General features: G+C 39.6%; 1 protein-coding gene and 1 pseudogene across 1 annotated transcript; both read right to left on the minus strand.

The window, feature by feature from the left end:
- Positions 1–16,180: 16,180 nt before the first annotated feature.
- LOC131046327 (uncharacterized) lies at positions 16,181–20,169 on the minus strand. The gene is made up of 5 exons (XM_057980045.1): positions 20,046–20,169; positions 18,888–19,028; positions 17,628–18,777; positions 16,785–17,482; positions 16,181–16,654 (listed from the first exon to the last, which is right to left on the minus strand). Exons 3-4 carry the CDS (start codon positions 18,693–18,695, stop codon positions 17,234–17,236), a joined length of 1,317 nt encoding a protein of 438 aa, XP_057836028.1. The 5' UTR covers positions 18,696–18,777; positions 18,888–19,028; positions 20,046–20,169; the 3' UTR covers positions 16,181–16,654; positions 16,785–17,233.
- LOC131046314 (protein PHYTOCHROME-DEPENDENT LATE-FLOWERING-like) overlaps positions 19,884–21,709 on the minus strand; it is a 41,680-nt pseudogene continuing 39,854 nt past the window's right edge.

Below are 21,709 nucleotides of genomic sequence, written 5' to 3' on the forward strand. Positions count from 1 at the left end.
AAGCATTGTGCCAAGATTATCAATCTTTTGCATGATGTCCAACACATCTGTGTGAAGCTTTTCCATTTGCTCCAGAGTAGGGATGCCCTGGGGGTTCATAGTAGCCTTGTCATCCATAGTCTAATCCACTGCTTTGGCCACGTCCTCAGCAAGGATATAGTCGATTTCAATGCCCATGCCCATCAGAGGAATAGAGTTCATCACCTGTTCCACCATCTTCAAATTGTCGTCTAGGTCCAAGTCACCAGAGTCTGGGGCTTTAGTATCAAAATTTTCCTCACCTATGGCACCCACAGTGCCCATATTCATAGGGGCCCTATCCTTGTCAACAACGAGTCTCGGGTTTGCATCTTAGAGTTGCCCTTGCCAGCAGTGCCAATAGTGCCCAAATCCGTGGGATCCCTAGCCTTATCTGCTTCAGTAGCAACCTCATCAGGGACCCCCATAGTGTTTTAGGGTCCCCTCCATCCTTGTCCTCTATGGGGTCCTCCTTCGAGTCAATTGTTTCAATCATAGGGGTCCTTTTTTTAAGTGATCTTTTTGAAGCCAATCTGGTGGACCTCCTTCTACCCTCAAAGTTAGGGGAAGGGTTGTCGTTCTCAGCATCCTCAGAAGATGAATTGTCTTCAAAGAAAATTTGTTTGCATTTAACAAGGGTTTTGCCTTTACCCTTGGAAAGGGAACAGGAACCACTAGGAGTGGTGAACAAAGTCAAACTGGAAGAGACCTCAGATAAAGAAATTGTGAAGGAAAAAGCAAGTAGAGAAATTAGCCATAGCAAAGGCTTCATGCGAAAATTGGAAAAATCTAGGGAAGGCCATAGAAAGGGCATCAAGTTGTTGGGGGGTTGGCAAAGGGGGCTGAGAGAGAGAGAGAGGGGTTTCGGGGGGGAAAAGGGCCTTGTGGTGTTTGTATAGTCTATAAATAAATCTTTAACAAATCTTTTAATGGAGTGTAGTAAATAAAAGGGAAAACAGAGAAAATCATTATTACAAAAAATCGTTATTATCAGGCAGATCATATTCCAAGGGTGTTTAAGTTCTTCTTGAGAAAACCCACCCTGAAGTTTGACAGGGTCCTCACGATTGCAGAAGAAGCGTTACAGGCCTTCGTTGTTCACAACATGGTTGGTGCGCTTCCAGCCTCGTCTGTCAAGGGCCAACCTCATGGCTTGGACAATTATTTCCTCAGAAACATCAAAGGAAATGCCACCCACCGAAACACGTCTTTCAAACCAGGAGGAGGCAAAAGCAGTCGAGAGCTGCTCATCATGGCCTTGCAGACACTCTAAAAAATTGATGACCCCTCCTTCAACATAGTAATTCCAGACCAGGGAGTCATTCTTGAAGTCATCTGGTTTATCTAGTTCATATCTGACTCTTTCACCCCCCATATCCTCTACCAAGTGAGCTTCTTTTGACATGAAAATAGTTTCGCAGAGAAGATTGCAGAGACCCTTAGAGAAGCAAGTTGTGAAAAAACAATGGGAAGTGTGTGAGCCAAGGGTCATTAAGTGAGACATGAAGTTAGGTGTATGGGAAATATTGAACACACTTTTGGAAATGATTTCTTGGTTATGAGGCATGAAGAGCCAGCAAATACCAGTGGCAACCACATTAACTTCCCAATTGCACCTCATCATAAGGCGGTAGGCCCAAAGGATATGCCAACAAAGCAGCATGTCCTTTGAAGCCAGCCATGTCGAACGGGTCACCACCACACCGAAATTAATCATAGGAATATTCTCATTATTTGAATTATAAAATCAACACCTTTAGATGACCCCTAATGAAGAGAGGAGAGTAAGGAAAAAACTTGGCAGCAGCTCAATCTTTGATAGGAATTTTAGATTTCTCTTCCTGGAGAAGGCAGTTGACATGGTCCGGGAAGGAATTATGGCTTCTCCAGCATCTCAAGCTAGTTAGCCCAAGGGCATCCAAAGCATCTACCACTTTGTTTCCTTCCCTGTAGACATGCATAATTTTGAACGAATCAAGCCCAGAGATGAGCCTTAGGGTGTCCCTGATGGTTCCCTCAATCATTAATAGGAATTTTAGATTTCTCTTCCTGGAGAAGGAAGTTGGCATGGTCCGAGAAGGAATGATGGCTTCTCCAGCATCTCAAGCTAGAAAAATTTAGCCCAAGGGCAGCCAAAGCATCTGCCACTTTGTTGCCTTCCCTGTAGACATGCATAATTTTGAACGAATCAAGCATAGAGATGAGCCTTAGGGTGTCCCTGATGGTCCAATTGAGCTTATTCCACCCTTTGACAGTATCTATGATGAGCTTAGAGTCACCTTCAATATCCATTGACCTAATTCCCATGGTAAGGGCAAGACTGAGCCCCCTAGCTAAGGCGATTTCTTCAGCCTGATTGGAGGAATGCTCATTCAGGTTTCCTGCATAAGAATCAATAAGGGCCCCCAAGTAGATCCTCATGATCCCTCCACTAGCAGCCAGACTCCCCCCCCCCCCCGACAGCCCCATCAAAGTTGAGTTTGAAATGGGCGGTCGGAGAGAACCAAACCGTTTGTTGCCTTAGGAGTCTCTTAGAGCAGTCAACAATAGAAAACGAGGGGGGGATGTTCCAGAATCTAGCAATTTCCCAGTCTCAAGTAGAGGGAGGCTTGGAGGCCAACTGGATTTTAGAGACCGAGATATTCTCAAGAATCAACTTTAGGAAACAGGCAAACACGGTTTCCGCATAGGCCTGTTTGGCTCGGAATATCCTATCATTCCTCTCCTTCCAGATAATCTAGCTCAAATGAGGGGGGACCTGCTTCCACAATTGTTGGATGAGGGACCCTGAAACTCATGGGACAAACTTAACAGGTTGTCATTCATAATCCAACAAATATTGAGCTTGTTGCAGACCATCCCTTACAGCTCCTAAGCAAACACACAATGGAGAACGAGATGAGTGGGGCTTTCTGCATCATTTTTGCAAAGGATGCATCTATTAGGAAATTAGAATCCCCACTTAACCAAATTATCTTAGGTCAATACTTTGTTGAGGGGAGCAATCCACCAGAAAAAAATTGACCTTGGGGAGGAGTTGGGGATTCCAAAGCTCTTTCTAGATAGTGGTGTTATCAGGTTCTCTTAGAAGTTGTTGTAGGCAGATGTGACAGAGAAGTCCCCGAAGGGGTCCCACTTCCAAATGAATCTATCTTCCCTGGGGAAGAGGGGGGAGAAAGGTGCCATCCAAAAGCTTTTGAAGCTCTCTAGAAACATGGAGGAGGAAGGGATGATCAATGCAGTAGTCCTCCAAAGCCCTCCAAGTGTTGTTGATGAAATAATCGCTCCCCCTCTCCCCAAAGAAACTTTTGGCAGCATCCTAGAGCCTTCTAAGGGAGAGGGAGGAAGCAAGGGGCTTCTCTCCCAACCAGCAATCCTCCCAGAAGAGAATATTACTTCCATTTCCAAAAAGCCACCTCATACCATGGGATAAAGGGTCCCTGCAGCTCAAAATGTTGTTTCAAATGTTGAAACCCCTGGGGAGACCCTCCTCCTTGAGAATAGAGGAAAACCCCCATTGCCTAGGTATTTATCCCTGATGATCCTGCTCCAATCCACATCCTTATTCAAAATCTTCTAGGCAGCTTTGGTCATAAGGGCCTTATTGAACCTAGAGATCTTGCGGGTTCCCAACCCGCCCATGGCCTTAGGGAGACAAACTTTGTCCCAACCCACCAAAGCGAGCCTCTTATTTTCTTCCATCTCCATCCAAAGGAAAGTCTTTTGGATATACTCCAGCTTAGTAGCCATAGTCGCAAAAATCTTAAAATGGGAGAGGAAGTACACAAGGATCCCCTGAAGGGAGGAGGAGAGCAATTGCAATTTCCCAGCACTAGTGAGGATTCTACCTTTCCAACCAATCAGCTTCTTTTGCATTCTTTCAAGGATGGAGAATCGGAAGGAATTAGAGACATCTTTGACAGCCAAAGGGAGGCCAAGGTAGGTGCCAGGGAGGGAGGCCCTTTGACAACCAAGGATTCTACAAATCTTATCTTGGAGTTGAACATGAGTGTGAAAGAAGTAAATGTTGCTCTTCTCATAATTAATGTGTTGACAAGAGGCTTGAGCATAAGAGTTAAGAAAATATTTCCAAGTAGTAGCTTCCACCATAGAGGAGATACCAAAGAGAATAGTGTCATCAACAAACTATTGCAAAACATTTGGAGGCATCGTTGAGGCAGGTTTCATGCCCATGAGAGCTCCTCTATTGACCATGGAGTTCAGATTAGAAGCCAACACTTCAGCAAGGATGATGAAAAGGTAAAGAGAGAAGGGGTCCCCTTGTCTCAGCCCTCTGGAGGCCCTGAACTTCTCCAGGGGGCTCCCGTTGAGAAGCACAGAGTAGGAGACCATAAATATGCATTCCCCAATAAGTTTAATGAGTTTATCTCCAAACCCAATCATCTTCATAACTTTCAAGAGAAAGTTTTGGTTAACTTTGTCATAAGCCTTAGAGATACCAAGCTTGAGAACCATCCCCGACAAATGGCACTTGTCCATGGAATGGATTATCTCATGAGTAGAGATGGTCACATCAAGAATTTGTCTACCAAAGATAAAACCTTTCTGGGTAGAGCTAATCAGAGAATAGAGGAAAGGTTTAAGCATATTAACAAGAACTTTTCTCAAGATTTTATAAATAATGTTGCAAAGAATGATAGGGTAGAAGTCCTTGAGACTAGTCGCCTCCTGCACTTTAGGGACAAGTGTAATGAAGGTTTTATTGAGCTTGTTGAGAAGCCTTCCAGATCTAAAAAAATCCCTAGTGGCAAGGATAACATCAGGGCCCACCACATCCCAGAAATATTGGAAAAAGTTGGGGGGAAACCATCAAGACTCGAGACTTTGAAGGCACCCATAGAAAAAAAAATAGCAGACTTGACTTTCTCCTCAAAGACAGGGGCCAAAATGAGGTTGTTGTCTTCTAGCAAGAGGGGGGCAGGAGGCAGTTGAGAAGGTCCTCCCCAGTAGGGGCCCCAGTATCACCATCATCCCTAAACAAAGTGGCAAAATAGTTAGTGGTTAGTCTGCTCAAATTGTCTGCATCTGTGACCTCCTAATTGTTGTCATCCATGAGGGAGGAGATGTGGTTTCTTTGTCTGTGGATATATGTGGAAGAAAGTTGTATTCTTGTCACCCTCTTTGAGCCATTGCACCCAACATTTTTGTTTTTAGTAGAGTTCTTCCTTGTAGGATTTTTCTTTTCATTTTCTGCAAAGAGCAGCCTCCTCCATGTGAGTAGATTCAAGGAAGTCACTTTGATCTATGCTCTCTTGGATAGCAGTCAGTTTACTATTGAGATCCTTTTTTTGGATGAAAATATCCCCGAAGGTATTTTTAATCCAACCCCTGACATTCTTTTTGATCAAATCAAGCTTTTGGGTAATCTAGAACATAGTTGTGCCAGGGATGTTGGTGCTCCACCATCTTTTGATGCAATCCTTGAACTCGGGATGAGAATTCCACATAATTTCATACCTAAAAGGGTGATTTTTTCTTATAGGATTCATGGTACTCCAAAGGAGCATGGTGTTGTGATCAGAGACCGTTTTGGGGAGAGCGGTGAGCTTCAAGGAAGAACCAATTCCCCGAGATGAGAAACCTGTCAAGTTTGACTTGAATAAGATCCTTCCCCTTCCTCAGATTGGACCAAGTGAATTTTTGCCCCATTAATTCCACATCCATTAACCCATTCCTATCAATGAAGTCAGCAAGATCTGTCATGTTGTCAGAGTACTCCGAGAGGCCCCCTAACTTCTCAGAGGAGATCAGAGGAGAGTTGAAATCACCTGCGATTAACTAGTTGGTGTTGGCATTATTTTGCATTAGAGAAGATATGTCATTCCAGAGTTTCAGTCTAACCGATATGACATTGGGGGCATAAACATTATTAAGTAGGCAGGAGTCCATCGGGGAAGAGAGTTTAGAGACCAAAAGGTTGGCAGAGGAGGAGAGAAGATTGCCAGAGAAATGAGAGGGGTCCCACATGGTAACCAAGCCACCAAAGGCTCCAGTAGCATCATTGATAACGAACTTAGCACCAGGCCAAATTTTTCCAGTAATAAGGGAAAAGGAAGACATAGACATATTAACCTCTTGGAGGAGAAGGACCATAATTTTATTTTCAAAAATACAATTCATAAGAGAATATTGCTTTTGGGGGTTATTGAGGCCCCTCATATTCCATGAGAGGACCTTCATTTCTTACCTTTCATGGATTTCGCCAAGGTCCTCTGCCTACCATTGGCAATATCCCTTGTTGCTTCATTTTGTCTTGATAGTCTTTGTGATGGTCGGCCAACTTTAAGGTCCATCCCCACATCAGGCTTAGCATTCCTGCTTCTGCGTCTCCGAGTTTTCCAGCCCTCATCATCAGGAGTCTTGCAACCGCTGGATGAAGCTCTGGGTGCAGCAGGGGAGGGGAGGCCCTAGTGTGGAGTGGGATGTGTTAACACTATCGGGGAGCAAGCCATATCAAGGGCGAGAATGGGGGCCCTCACAATCTCACCATCAACTAGTTGAGCCACGCTGACCATCGGGGAGATGCACTACTCTTTCAAGGCTGACTTAGGGGCCTTGTCCTTATTCTTTGTAGGAGATTTGAGAAGGTTAATAATACTCTCAACAAAGGGGTACTCTTCCATAACTGGGTCATCAGCTGCAGGAGGTAGATTCGGGCCAAAAGTAGGAGCCACACCATGCCCAATTGTTGGGCCATTAAGCTTGGGAGAAACATTTGGCACAGGGCATTCATCCAAAGTCAAGCCCTTAAGCTTGAGCGGCATGGGACACAGAGCATTACATTGAGAAATAATATGCCCATCTTTTTGGTATTTTTGGCAGAAAAGGGTAGCATTATCATAAACAAGGGCCTGAGTCCAGCTTCCTAGTCTAGACTTGAGGGTTATAAAGTTGGGGAGATTCATGCTCATAGTAGCTTGAACACAGAATCATGCATAGACAAAGCGCGATTTGGTTCTGGTAATCTCATCGACGCCAACAAAATGACCAAAGGTATTCCCAATCCATTTAAAGATGGAGTCATCCCAGTACTTGAGGGGGAGCCCCGGGAGCCATAGCCAAACCGAGGCAGTTTTCTGTAAATCAGTCACTGGGTCAAAACCAGCCTTCCATCGACAGAGGGAAAGATTGCTTCGACCATAGGACCAACTGCCATAAAGGACAAGAGCGACATCCTCCTGAGTAGTGAATTTAAAGAGGAAGAGGGCTCCAGGCATAGTGCTAACAAAGACACTCCCTTTCAGTTTCCATTTGTTCTTAACCCATTTTCTAATCATTTCCATCATGGGGTGCAGGGAGAAAACTTTTCCCACCAGGGTGTTAGCCATGTTGTGCAAAATGTTGTCAAGAACAATGTCAAGGAGCTCTAAAGTCATTCCCTCAGTTTGCGAGTAGACAGGGACAATGTTGGGGTCCACAGTCTCAGTGTTCTCGACCAACACGTTTTTCCAACCTTTGAGATTCGTGATATCAGAAAAAGGTTCAAAGATAGTTTTCTCATCATGAACAACTGACACATTCGGTTTAGAACAGACACCACAGGCGTGACTAGTGAACTCCCCAGTTTAGAACTTTCAACTGTCGCAACCACAAGCAGGTTGGGCACAATCGGCTGAATCACAGCCGGACTAAAAGGAGAATCCACCGTGGTACCAGGAGGGCATGAGATAGACATTGTCAGCATCACAGGGTCCAAAGTGGGGCCCGTAGGCAGTAGGGGATGATCCCCACCTGTAGAATCCACCATGAACGATGGTCGTTTGAAATTTGAAACTTGCAAAGCGGGAAAAGGGTTTCTTTATCACTACACTATTGTTGTAATATTTACAAATTATAATTTTGTTCTTTCGAAGACATATTAGAAGAAATATTTCTTTAATATCCATGTGTTTATCCTAATTTTAATTTTTCTGAATATCTCTTTTAGTATTTTTCCTTCTAGTCAAAGATGTCACTCATTTTGTTTTCTAACTCAAAATCAATTAATTAAATAGAAAACATCAAATAAAACGTTTTGAAAAAATAATTTAAAAACATCTAATTTGTTATAAAAATTTACATTTTATAAAACTTAGTTTATTTGTATACATAATTACTTTATTAGTTGTTTAAATATCCTAAAAGAATGGCACTTACTTTTGACTAGTGATGATAAAAACTTATTATTTTTTCATATTAAATTGAATTTTAGGACGGAAATATGTATGTAAATAGCATATTTTACTTGAATCTTCTACTAGTAAAGTACATTCATAATCTTTGTATCCTACTCTTCCAAATCAAAATGTTTAAGATAATGTATATTGATTTGAAAATAAAACAAGTGTCACGTATTCATTTTATAAATTTATGTAAACAATAAATAGTATCAATAATAGTCATAGTTATCACTAAATTTAGATGGAATCAAATATTAGAATTAGAATGTATAGTGTTTAAGATAAACTTTTAATAAATCGAATTGAACACTAAAATAAATCTTGATAAATTAAATTAAACTAAACCAAATTGAACCCTAATAACAAAGCAAGTTGAACCCTAATAAAATGTGCATTCAACATTAAGGGAAAAAACAAAAAATGAGGGTGGGTGCAAAGGCGGGAGCGGGAGGGACTGCTTCTGGTGTGGCCGAAGAGGGGGAAGAAGATACGAATGAAGATAGATTCGGCCTTGCTCTCATCTACTTACCTCCTGGTTGGGGAAGGGCTTCTCTGTGGCGAATCTTTGGTTCCTTCCTGGTGCCCTCTGAGATGACTTCTACTGGAGGCGTTAAGGGATATGATGTGGGAGATGTAGCTTGGGGGTTTGATGTTCTGGTCTTTGAGAGGGGCGTCTGCGGATGAGGGGATGGAGGGTGCGTGTCCCCAGTAGGTGTTTTCTTTCTGGCTGGGAGCGAGGAGCCTGGAGAGGATCTATTTGTGGTGCTCTCCCCTGTCTCTTTCCTTTTTGTTCAGATTGTTGAGTAGAGGGCTCAAGGGATGAGGTATTCGGGTGTGGGAGTAGAGGTGGATGAAGTTCATTCACTAAGGGGGGTTGTGTTTCAGGTGAATGGGCCTTGTATCCATTCGTGGGAGAGTAGATCTGGCTTTGAGAAGAGTCAAAGGGTTGTGGTGAGGTGCATATGGGGTCATGTTCTTTCTCCTTTGCTCGGTTTCACGACTCCTTTGATGCTTTGGTCTGTCTTGTTTTGGCTTTCAGAAGGAGATGATTTTCGCTCTTTTTTGGTGTTGGGATACTCTCCTATTGAGGTGGAGGGTTGTCTTTTGAGTAGCCCTTTGGGAGGATTTTTTGGGCCTTTGTCCTTCTCCCATCCTTGTCTTTTTGAGGTGACCCTATTTCCTATTGAGGTGGAAACGTGGAGGAGGGGAGAGGGTGGGTTTTTGCTAGCTGTTAGAGAGCATTGTATGTTGTATATCTACCTTTTTCCTATTCCTATTGAGATGGTCATCTTCCATATTGAGGTGGGGAGATGGAGTGATGGGGCTTTTCGACTACTGGTGTTGCTCGTGCTGCCTGCTAAGGGTGCTGGTTTATTCTCCCAAAAGTGTCTTCTCAGATGGGTTTGGGACTTTCTTATCTCAGATTCCCAACTGGTTCTGTGGCTAGAGGTCTTCTTGTTGTATCTTGGTTTGGCCTTTTGGCTTTACTTTGTGGGAGCTTTGGCTTTGCTGGATGCTGGTAGTTTTCATGGGCCCAACCTAGCCAGTTATTAATCTTCTTTTTGGTTAAAGACAAGCTTTTCTTTTGGTGACGTGGAATCTTTGTTGGAGGTTTGAGGATCTTGGGATAACCCTTTGCTTGTTTTGGGTACTAGTTCAAAACCCAGATTCAAGGTTTGGGAAGCCTTTCAAAACCCTTTGTTTCTAGATTGGGTTTGTATGGTCAAATGTTGTAATCTGGAGTTTTTTTTAGTGGTTATGGGTGCCCGGATTCACCCATGGTTGCAGTTATAGGCTAAGGATACCTCTGTGTTTGTTCTTGGGGTTGATCCTTTCAAACCTGGATCTAGTAGGTATGTTGGGTTTCTATGTCTATCCTTTTTAACAACATCGTTTTGCATTAGTTGGAAGTTTAAGAGTCAGTTGTGCTGGTTTTTGGCTGTGGTCTTCATTGTTAATATCTTTGAGCAACCTGCCTTGTTGGATTCTAGATCCCAGTAAAATCTATTGGGTTTCGAGTACCTTCAAAACCTGTTGTATGGGGTTTCTAGTCCCCTTAAAACCTGTTTTCCCTTAATCAAAAACATTAAGGGTTAGAGTTTAAATAACACTATTAAGTAATTAGGATTAGAATTCAACTATAGCTAGGATTAAAGTTACAATTTTGATTATGGTTCAATTTGATTTAGTGTTAGATTAGTGTTCAATTTCATTTATAGTTACAATTCAATTTGGTTTACTGTTATGGTTAGGATTTCATATAAAATTAGAGTTAGGCTTAGTATTAAAACATTAATCCTACTTTAATAATGGTTACAATTGAATTAATAAAATTTGGTTTAGTGTTTAATTATATTTAATGATGAGATTCAACCCATCAATTTTGTCTAACGATAGGGTTAGGGTTATTGTTAAATTCAATTATGGGTTTAAAAATTTTGTTTTGGGTTAGGGTTAAATTTGGGTATGGGTCGAGATTAAGATTTAATTTGATTTTATGTTAGTGTTTAGTTTTGTTTGGTCTTAACTTAGATTAAGGGTTAGTGTTCAATTATATTTAAAATTAGCTTTCAATTTTGTATAATTTAGGGTTGTTAAATTTGGTTTGGTGTTAGTGTTAAACTTTCTTATGAGTTAGGGTTAAGGTTAAAATTTAGTTTTAGTTTTAGCGTTTAGTTTGGTTTAGTCTTAAATTACATTAAGGGTTAGCATTTAACTTGAATTGGTTTTAAATTATATTTAAAGTTAGGATTCAATTTTGTATTGTTTTAGGGTTACAATTCAATTTGATTTAGTGTAAGGTTTAGGTTAAGGAAAAGATTATGTAACTTGACTTAGTTTTAAATTATTTTTTAAGTTAGTTCATTAATCTTAACTATAATATCTGTAAATATGTGGTCTTAAATATTAGAGAATCCATTTTTTAAATTAAAATTCAATTATTATTATAATTGGTTTTATAATTTTAATAATAAAAGAAAAAATCATTTGTCATCATAGTAACATATATCAAATTTATGAAATTTTTATATTTTAATTGTATGAGGATAACTAAAATAAAGTTTAAAATATTTAAAGATTTGCATACAGATTAAAAATAATTTGAAAAGAAAACGAAAACATACTAAATATTATTTTAATGACCTAAAAATACTCATGTAGAAAGTGGATCCGGAAAATCCGGTAATAAGTGTTGAGACATGGACCAACTAGGACTCGAACCTAGGACCTTCCATACGTTGTTGGAGTGCTCTACCACTAAGCTATTGGCCCCTCTTGGACCAATCTATCATTCGTCCGGGTGTGGCTTATTTTCAACACCAACACCCCCACCTTATGCCACACCTCTCGTGTGCTTGGGGCTCCTAGCCTGGACCTGGCTCTAATACCATGTTGAGACATGGACCAGCTAGGACTCGAACCTAGGACCTTCCATACGTTGTTGGAGTGCTCTACCACGAAACTACTGGCCCCTCTTGGACCAGTCCATCGTCGGTTGAGGTGTGGCTTATTTCCAACACCAACAATAAGATGCAAGTTATTTGAGCCAATTAAATTGAAGAAAAACAATTTCTATAATTTGAAAACTTAAAAATTATGCATCTAACTATTTAAAAATTAAAACATAAACATAGAAAAAAAAAATCATAACAAAAACATAGAAAAAAAAAATCCGTAGATGCAATAGGGTGGAAAAGCAATTGAATAATAACAAGTTAATGAAAATTGGGTGCAACTGAATAAAATAATAAAAATTAAATTTTAAAATATGTATATTTTACATGTTAAAAAATAATAACATATTAAATGTTTTAAAATCTTGTTCATTTAGTTAGATTGTTGATCTCAGGGGATTTCGATTGAAGTGACTAAGTTTTATTTGATTGTTGTAATTGAACATCTACCTTTTCCCACACAATCACAACTGAAAACAATGAAGTTGAATCTAATGTAAAAACGAGTTAAATCCCAATCAATCGGGTATGTCCAACTCGGACATTGAACTAAAACCACAAATTACAACTTGCAGATTTCACTTATGATCCAGAATCTGGGGCTTGATTGACACTAAAATAGCATGCAGATTACCAATCCGTGTCGAATTTTAAAAGATAGGAAGGCCTGGGTCGGCATCAATCAAATGGCTAACAATATGAACATACTGTCATTCAAATCATGGTATATACCAGGCAAGTCTCAGCCACCTTCTCAATTGCATGAGCTCCATTTAAGCATCGTTAACATATTGCTTCTTTCATAATGTGCATCTTTGTTGCTATGCTGCACCTTCACAGTAAATGACCGATTATGTTGATGTACACGAATATGAAATCATTCACAAGCATCATCCATAAGTGATGGGAAATGTTGCCCAAGGAAAATCCAGAGTGTAGGCATGGAAAATGTCCTCTTACACCAAGGTAGTGGACTTCATGTTGATGGCATCAATTTTTGGGCAATGATTTGTATATTTATGTAGCATCTAGAGAAGCATATTAAGGGAAAGAATCTTTGAAACCGTTGAGAGCCCTTCTTCCCAAACTTCTACACTAAAGACACCTTCAAATTCAAGAAAGTTGGAACCATTCTCTTTGTATTTTTCTGGCGTGGTTGCTCTGGACTATATTGTATGTGATCAAGGTGATGTATTTGTGACAAACGAAAAGAGTAACATGGCAAGGATTTTATCTTAGAGATGGCAATGCTTTGGGCACAAGTGTATCTCAGTCCATTTAGAACTATCATTTCCATATCAGCACTCTTATTTTTCGTCTGATCCGGCATATCACATACACAAACAACATGACACAAATGAAACTGCCAGGATCGAAATAGAACCACAATGACACCAACACAACTGCCACCCTTGTATTTATGTCACTGTGCAAACAGCACAGTGTGATCCGAAACATTGATGTAAAAGAGACATATAATTGAATCCAGAAACAACACAAAGAATTATTTTAAATCCTGAAAACTGAGCTCTCTTAACTCTTTCTTCTTTGCTTCAAGAATGTTCTTCATTATTTCATGGTCTCAAGGTGTCAATGTCACCCTAGAACCATCTGTTCTGTAGCTTCTGTACACCCCTGTATCAATCCTGCATGCTTATTGAAACTCGTCATGTTAGGAGCAATAAAGTGCTTTCAAATTACTTAATTAGTCAATTTGATCGATAGATAAGAATAGCTGCCTAATAAGCTAAAATTACTAGCTTTTCATGTTCCAATTTGTATAAGTTAAATATCTAGGGGAAAAGCACCAGTAGTTGAGCACCCTAACTTCACGCTTCTCAAAATCTTACGTGGAAATCTCAAATCACTCCCAATTTTTTACAGTAGCTTACTTGGCAAGTCCCCTGCTTATAACTAAGCTTTCAGCACCACATCATCAAGTATGGTGCCACATCAGCATGCTTTTTGTCAAGGTGTCCAAAACAGCCCAAAAAAAAAAGTGAGACCAATAGGCGTGCAAAAGAGGCCCCAATAGTTCTGCAGTTGATATGGCATCACCCGATTGGTTACTTTTTACAATATTAGTACATTTCCTAACAACTATTGGTACATTTTCTCACGACTATTGGTACATTTCATAACAAAAATTGATATTTTATGTTTCAAACAATAGGTTTTATTTGTTCAATTTTTGGAACAAAGGGTATCAACAACCCTCACAACAATTGGTACATGCTCAACTACTGGTGCTCTTCCCCTAGATGGCCCCCCAAATATGGAAAAAGAATATTGTTTTTGAAAGCCATGGATAACTATTGTACCACTTATCACAAATATAGGGAAAAATGCAAGTCTGAAATAATCTCATCAGATAAACAATACAAAGAAGAAGAAAGGTAAAAGATCAATATTCTATGGTACAAGAACCACACCCTCTTGTGCCCCGCTCTCCCAATCTCCTACTCCATTTCATTCCTACCATCAAGTTCATATAATTCAAGCTTAGCCCCTACAAAGTTTAGTGGACCCAGCATAAGGATTTTTTACTCCAAGGCTGAAAGAGTAGCTTCATACAACCCATGAAACCATGATTTGACTCCTGCAAGGAACTCCCACATAAGGTCTCTGATTTAGTTTGTCTTTTCAAAATCTTTCTATAGCTTTTGAGTGACTGTGCTCTTGCATGCACAAGGAAATGAATCGCATGACTTGGGGTGTGACATTTATAACTACACAGAAGTTTTATGTTTCTCATGCTTCGTGGTTACAGATGGATCTAAGTTGACACATTTCTGTAAGCCTGGTTTAAAAATATGGTAAAAGTGGGCCTATGGACTCAACCGTTGGAGTATGAACATCTATCATTTTAATGTAGGGGTTGTCATGAGTAGTGATTTAGCTCAAGGCTTCCTAAAGCAAACTTTGAGAGCCCCAAGAAAACTTAAAAGAAGAGGGCAACAAAACTTCCGAAGTGACAAAATGCCAGAAAAAAAAGAGATCTAAAAAACACTTATGTCCTAGACAAAATACCAGGAAAAAAAGAGATCTAAACAGAAACACTTCTGTCCTAGGGATTCTTCAGAAGGGAAGACAAGATCAATAGGTGATACCTCCTATCCCAAAAGATGATTTGTATCGGGTAGTATAAGTCATCCGTGATATTTATGAGAACGAAGAGAAGAAACAGAGTTACGCTAAAGCATAGAATGTATATGAGAATGTCATAATTATGGAAAAATAACAGCAAAAACGCAGAAAAGGACATAATTATTCAGCCCGAGTCCAAGGAGAAATTTCTTCCAAGAAAGTGCAATTAAAATTATTCCTAGAAATGGAACAGTTTAAATGAATGATTTAGTGAATATGGTAATATAAATAGGCTAAAAAGAAAATTCTTGAACATATTTATAAGGAATTCTACTAAATCAAGTTTGTTAATCTTCATTCAATAAACCGTAAACAATAATCTTGAGAATATCTAAATTAGAATTAATCATACTCTTCACATTAGATTTGGAATCTTCCACGTATATTTTAGGGCATATCATATTTTAAATGTAAAAAAATGTGTATGAAAATAGATCACAGCCTATGTTAAACGATTATAGCATAAACCTAGTCTAGACGAGGAACTTAAATGGCACGATACATTCCATTGCAGAATGGAAAACCATTCAATACCATGATCTGCATCAACGTTGAGTATCATTCTGCGAACATAACAACTATATTTCCTCAAGGCCAATTTTCTGCAAAAGAAAAATAAAGAGCTCCAAAGGGGTGTGAACCTTATGGGGGTAAAAAGGTCTGCTAGTGCAAGCCCTAGGGCTTTCTGGTTACATTTTGGTTTTTGAAATTTTGAACAACTACAATTATTTTGTGTGCCGTAGGGCGTTTTGACTTAATTTTCAGGTTGAAAATTCTGTTGCAATCACCTCATGTTGGGTACTGCAGGTCTGAGTGGACCTTTGAACGTTTTAATAAATTTTTCAACAGAATGTATTATAGCACAAGCCAGTAGGGTTTTAGGACCTTTTCACACCTCTGAAATTCTGTCCTATGTTACAGGGTTCACCAGCTGCCAGGCCGGATCTGAGTTCGGTTCACATCAGATCCCGGTATTGGTGCAGTTCACCTGCAGATCTCAGCAGGTTTCTGCAAATTGGCCAAAAAAAAGATTTTTACATGCCAGCAGGGATCTAACTTAAAATCAGGGTTGAATATTATAAGTAATTGAGGATTTTTGTTGTACCTTGCTACAATATCATTTATAACCTAGATTGCCAGTTCGGGTTCGGGTTCGGGCACGGGTTTGGGTTCGAAGAACCCGGTACGCCGGTACGGCAAAATTTTGAAAAGGGGTTTGGGTTCGTTTGGGTTCGTTAGTACAAAAACATGTAAATTTTATATATATATATATATATATATATATATATATATATATTAATATTTGTGAAGCCTATAAGCATGAATTAAAATTTGCATGTCACATAGCATCATATAAACAACAAAACAAACATAAACTTGTAATCATAGCATCATGATCATACCATAATAGCATCATATACATCAAGTTTAATATCAAAATGACAAAATATTCAAGTATCATTGTTTCAACTTTCAACAATATAAACTTAAAGTTTAATCATCAAATGGATCATCTAATTCATCCTCCTCCTCCTCCTCCTCCTCATTGACATTGACATTAGATGAGCCAATGCCACTTGCACTTGCACTATAAGTTGGCTCAATTTCCGAGTCATCAAGTGTCAATGCAAGAAGCTGAGAAGCAGGAGCATCCAAATCAGTATGCTCTGGCTCTATATCCCACATCTTTGTTTCCCCTTGTGTGTAGTCATGTTGTTTGTGTGAAAGAAGACGTAGGTTGGAATGCACATATACTAAATTCTCCACTCTTTTTGATAGCAGCCTATTGCGCTTTACAGAGTGGATGAAAGAGTATGTGCTCCAATTTCTTTCTGAAGCAGATGAACTAGCAACCTATGAAGACAAAGTAAACAATTAAAGTTATACATTAATAAAAATAAAATTACTAGCAACCTATGAAGACAAAGTAAACTATATTTAAACTAAAACTTGTAAATTTAAAATTTTAATTAATTAAACTTACTTGTGATAAAACTTTTATAGCGAGGGGTTGTAGGTGTTGGAAGCATGTGCCATGGAAGTACCACCAGCTATGAGCATCCTTCTTGGATCTATGACGAAGTGCATCAACACTTAGACCATTCCCATTTGCGAATTCTATGAACTCGTTTGTAACAACATCTCGCAAATCATCATCGAGATATAGTCCAAGAAATGTTGCCTTGTGCCCATCAGATACTTCTAGATCTCTCCGTGGTGGAATCCTTCCTAGTTTATCAAGAAACTGATTGCTATAGTACTTAGGTGTCAAGGCATAGGCAAGAAGGTGCAAAGGAGTGGTCATCTTATTCCACCTTTCTACAATAATTACTTCCAGTTCTTTGAAGAATTTCTCCTGAGGATCATTCTCTTTTTCATTTATAGTGACCTTTATTTTTTCAAGCATTGAGTCAATGCCATCATAAATCTCACCTATGCAAGGCTATCCATGTCTGTATAGCGAATCATGCTCATGATGGGCTCAGTGATACTTAGGAGATATGTAACAAGATCCCACCATTTCTCACTCAATATTCTATCCTTAATTTTTTCTGCCCTCTCAGTGCTACTTTGCTTCCATACAGTCCAATTGGTGCTGATCACCATATTGCATAGTGCCACTCTAACTTTCACAAGTCGTCTTAAGACGATTGTGTTTGATGCAAAACGGGTCTCAGCAACCTATAACACAAATTAATGCCAAATGATTAAAAAATAAAGCAAAACTTTAAAGAAGAATACACAATATAGCTTACACTATGATATTATGAACATTGAAAATAAAAAAAAATCAGAAAATGTAAAATTAAATTACTATTTCATTTACCTTCAATAGCTCCAAATTCGAATAGGTTCTAAAAATCCCTTGAGACATGTGGTGGTTTGTGATGAACATCTGGATGTCCTCAGCCTCTGCATACACATCTCTGATCCGTTTTATTTTTTGCCCAATTCTTTGTAGCATAAGATTGAGTGAATGTACCGCACAAGGTGTCCAAAAGATGTGATCATAGCGTTGCTCAACCAACAAACCAGCAGCTCTACAATTTTTTGCATTGTCCGTTATGACTTGGACAACATTGCGGGATACCATAGACTCAATGGCAGAGATGAGAATTTCTGCAATAAATTGGCCATCTTTTATTTGGCCCTCACAATCCACAGCTCTCAAAAACATTGCCCCTTTAGGGGACACCGCTATGACATTGATCAAGGGACGGTTTTTAGCATCTTTCCACCCATCTGAAACAATTGTTACACCTATCTCAACCCATGAATCCCTTATGGGTTTCAATGCATCTTCAACCCTCTTCACCTCTTTCTCCAGTAATGTTCCACGTACCTTCTCATAACCGGGGCCCTTATACCCTTTTGGAGCCTCATTAACACTTTTTATCATTTGCTTCCAATATGGGGAACGAACAACATTGAATGACAACTCATTTGCATAAATGCACCTTACTATATCTTCGTCAGCATTGTCTCTACTCTCATTTTGGAATGCGGTTTCTAAAGGCCCCTTTGTTCTTTTATGTGTCAAGGGTGGTTCACTTTGAGGTTCATTTGTGGCCAAGAAGGGGTGGTCTTCTACTACAATAGTGGGATTAGAAGGGCCTTGCATTCCCTTTGTTTTCTTTGATGCAGTTTGGTTCAATCTACGGGCTTCCCTCTCTTCTGTCGCCTCATGCTCCCTAATATATTTCATCACTGTCTCATCTGGTATAGGTTTACCATTTTTTCCAGGGCATTTTTTGATGCCTCTTCCTTTTATTCCACACAAATGGCCTACCACCCGATAATATGAACTATTATGTTCAATATCACATCCATGGCATTTCCAACGGAATCCCCCACCTCCCCCGGAAGTTGTTTTATAATGTCCACATATTTCCATAAGGGAGAATTTGGATCATTTCTTTGTTTTGCAAATATTTGTTCATTGCCAATGGAGGAAGATGTAGATGCCATTCTAGTTCCTATGGCAAGAAATAATATAAACATATTCAAAAACAAAAACTAAATAATGAAAAAAAATTCAAGTTTCATGTTTGACAATTTGTGAAACAAAAAATGTTTAGAAACCTACCTCTTGCAGCCAATGGAAGCTTGAAAATGTATGGAAATGATGCTGCAACACTTGTTGAAGCTTCAAAAAACAGTCTTCAACTCCTCTTTGATCTTGGAAGCCAAATTTTGTTCACCCTTTCTTCAACCTGCTCTCATTAAACTTTTGTTTGCAACACAAATGAGGTGAAATGAGTCAATAAAATGTTTTAGAAGTCAATTTTAGGTTATAATTTTCACTTTTTACAAGGCGGAATTGAAAACAAAATTAATTTTGCAATGTTTTTTGACTTTACGGGCCGCCCGGGTTCGACTGGGTCCGCCCGGGTTCGACTGGGTTCAACCAAGGTCGAACCCACTCTGGGTTTTTCAAACCCTGGTCGAACCGGACCCGTACCAAGGCGGCCCAGGGGTGAACCCGGTAACCTAGTTTATAACCTTGTAAACTTATATGGTTTGGATATGTAATGGCTTCATAATTTATTGTTTTTATACATCTGCTTAGTGCTAGTTGCATCAGCTGTCACATTATACCAACATTATTTATTGTTGGATTTGCTGCGACAACCGTGATAATTTGATGTATGAGGGTTTCCCATACTTATTTTTGTTATTGATAAACATTGATCAGCATTTATTAGAGAAGATAAACATACTGGCTGTATCTATATATAATATGATTTTTTTACATATTTTTTGTACAAACGAACCCAAACCCCAAAAAAATTTAGCCAAACCCACGAACCAGCTCCACAAACCCCAACCAGGAGCAGTACCAGAACTGGCAACTTAGATTTTGTCCATAAAGGGTTAGGGCACGCGCTCAGATCTGCATGTCTATTTTTTTAATTTCAACCTCCTTTCAGACCTCCCTTTTAGGCATGCGCTTCTGCAATCTTGATCACATTTTTGCTGAAAAATATGTCCAAACCCTATTTGTTTTTACAAGCCTGCAAACTGAGTTTGAAACCCTAGATCATGGGAAAACAAAACATGAAGAAACACTGAAACCCGTTCATAATCAAACATAGTCCTCTTTGAGATTGAAAACCTGCAAGACATCAAAGGAAAGACAAAACCCTAGGCGCCTGGAAAACAGCAGTTTATTCTTGATATAATGTTCAAAAATATATTGAAAATCTGCCATAGATGCTGAAAAAGTATGCAACGACCAAGATACCTGAAATACAAACTGTTCTCAAAACCCTGCTGGAATCTGTTGTTTATCATGACTGGAAACTTGACATAACTGCTGAAGCTATTTGACTTGAAGGTGTGCATTGGAGCATCGTGCAGAGAAACTATATCAGTACCCCTTAGCTTACAAATTTATTGTCCTGTTGGCATTGAATTTCCCCTGTTTGTGATCTGCAACTCCATTGGTGAGCTCGCTATGCTACCAACAGACCCCAAAGTCTGTGGACTAAGTGGAGGGCTGGAAGGACCTACAACCAATGAACCAAGATTGGCAGCATTCATCTGCTGAGGATTCAGCTCTGGTTGTGAGTTTAATTGTTGTGCATTAAGTTGTTGCAGAGAATTTAATTGGTAGTGTGAATTAATTTGTTGTTGTGGACTGATTTCTTGGCTCAGTTGATGTTGAACATTCAATAAAAGCTGTTGAGATGAGGGTGGTTGTGGCACATTCAATTGTTGCTGAACATTTAACTGCTGCTGTTGATTCAGCTGTTGTGAATTAATTTGCGGGGATTGATTGTTCAGTTGTTGGTTCACATAGAAGCTCTGTCCAGTGACTCCATGCATGCCACTTGTTTTTGGATAATTCATACCCCTACTTTGTAAAGAACTCATGTTGCTCCTACCTTGTTGTGTTCCATGTATTGCCAAATTCAGTGAACTATGAGCCTGATTACTGGCAGATAAACCTGACATCTTCTCAATATTTCTTAGGGATGGGTTTATCATTGCAACTGGACGCCCTCTGCCTGGACCCATACGTACTCTATCCCATGCTGTCTGAGTATTTATGGTCCCAGACCGTATGTGATGTTCAATAATATTTCTAATACCAGGGGTCTGTCTCATGCTGCCAACACCAGAGAGCTCATTGATATTAGTCAAATTCGGCATGACTCCCATGGATGCTGAAATGTTGTTTATGCCTGTCGTGCCCATACTCATCGCTCCACCCAGCCCAAACATATTTTGACCATTCACGAGCATGCCAACACCATTCACGCTGTTGACACCTATATCCCCCACCCCAATAGTACTAAGGTTACTGCTCATGGCCCCCTGCAGAAAAACTTTCCTCTGTAATTGCTGATGCTGATGCTGCTTGTGAAGCATCTGCATGTTTATCTGATTTTCACTATTCATGATTTTTGAATTCATCTGTTGATTTGGATTATAGCTGACAGAATTTAGCTGGGCTAGGTGATTGGGATTATATATAAGTTGCTAAGACCTTTGTAGCTGTTGTGGATATTTCTGTAATTGGTGTTGTTGTTGCATCTGGTGCTGCTGATGTTGCTGATGTTTCTGTTGTTGCGCTGCTGCAAGCTCAGAAGCAGGATCAAGCTGCAGTGACTTTGACATACCCAATCCACTCTGCAAAAAGCCTGAAGAAAGCTGTTGGTTGGGAGCATTGCCTGGAGGAGGCATTCGGAGTGCAGCTAATGCATTAGGAGATGATAATGGCATTGAGCTTAGAGGAGGCATGCCACACACAGCAGTAGAACCTGCCATGTTTTGACTTGCCATTACAAGAGGTGAAGACGGCAACTGATTCATATTGTTTCCCAGTGCAGAAGCACTGGGATGTTGGCACTCTTGAATGGGTTGAACTTGATCATCAACCAATTTATACCCATCCTTATCCAT

Source organism: Cryptomeria japonica, chromosome 2 (genome assembly GCF_030272615.1).
Source record: "Cryptomeria japonica chromosome 2, Sugi_1.0, whole genome shotgun sequence".
NCBI lineage: Eukaryota > Viridiplantae > Streptophyta > Pinopsida > Cupressales > Cupressaceae > Cryptomeria > Cryptomeria japonica.

Excerpts from the sequence above, each read along its gene's own strand:
- LOC131046327 (XM_057980045.1), bottom strand. The coding sequence starts at position 18,695 with ATGGAAATATGTGGACATTATAAAACAACTTCCGGGGGAGGTGGGGGA. Across the intron at positions 17,483-17,627 it reads CGAATTTGGAGCTATTGAAG|GTTGCTGAGACCCGTTTTGC; the intron begins GTAAATGAAATA and ends TTTGTGTTATAG.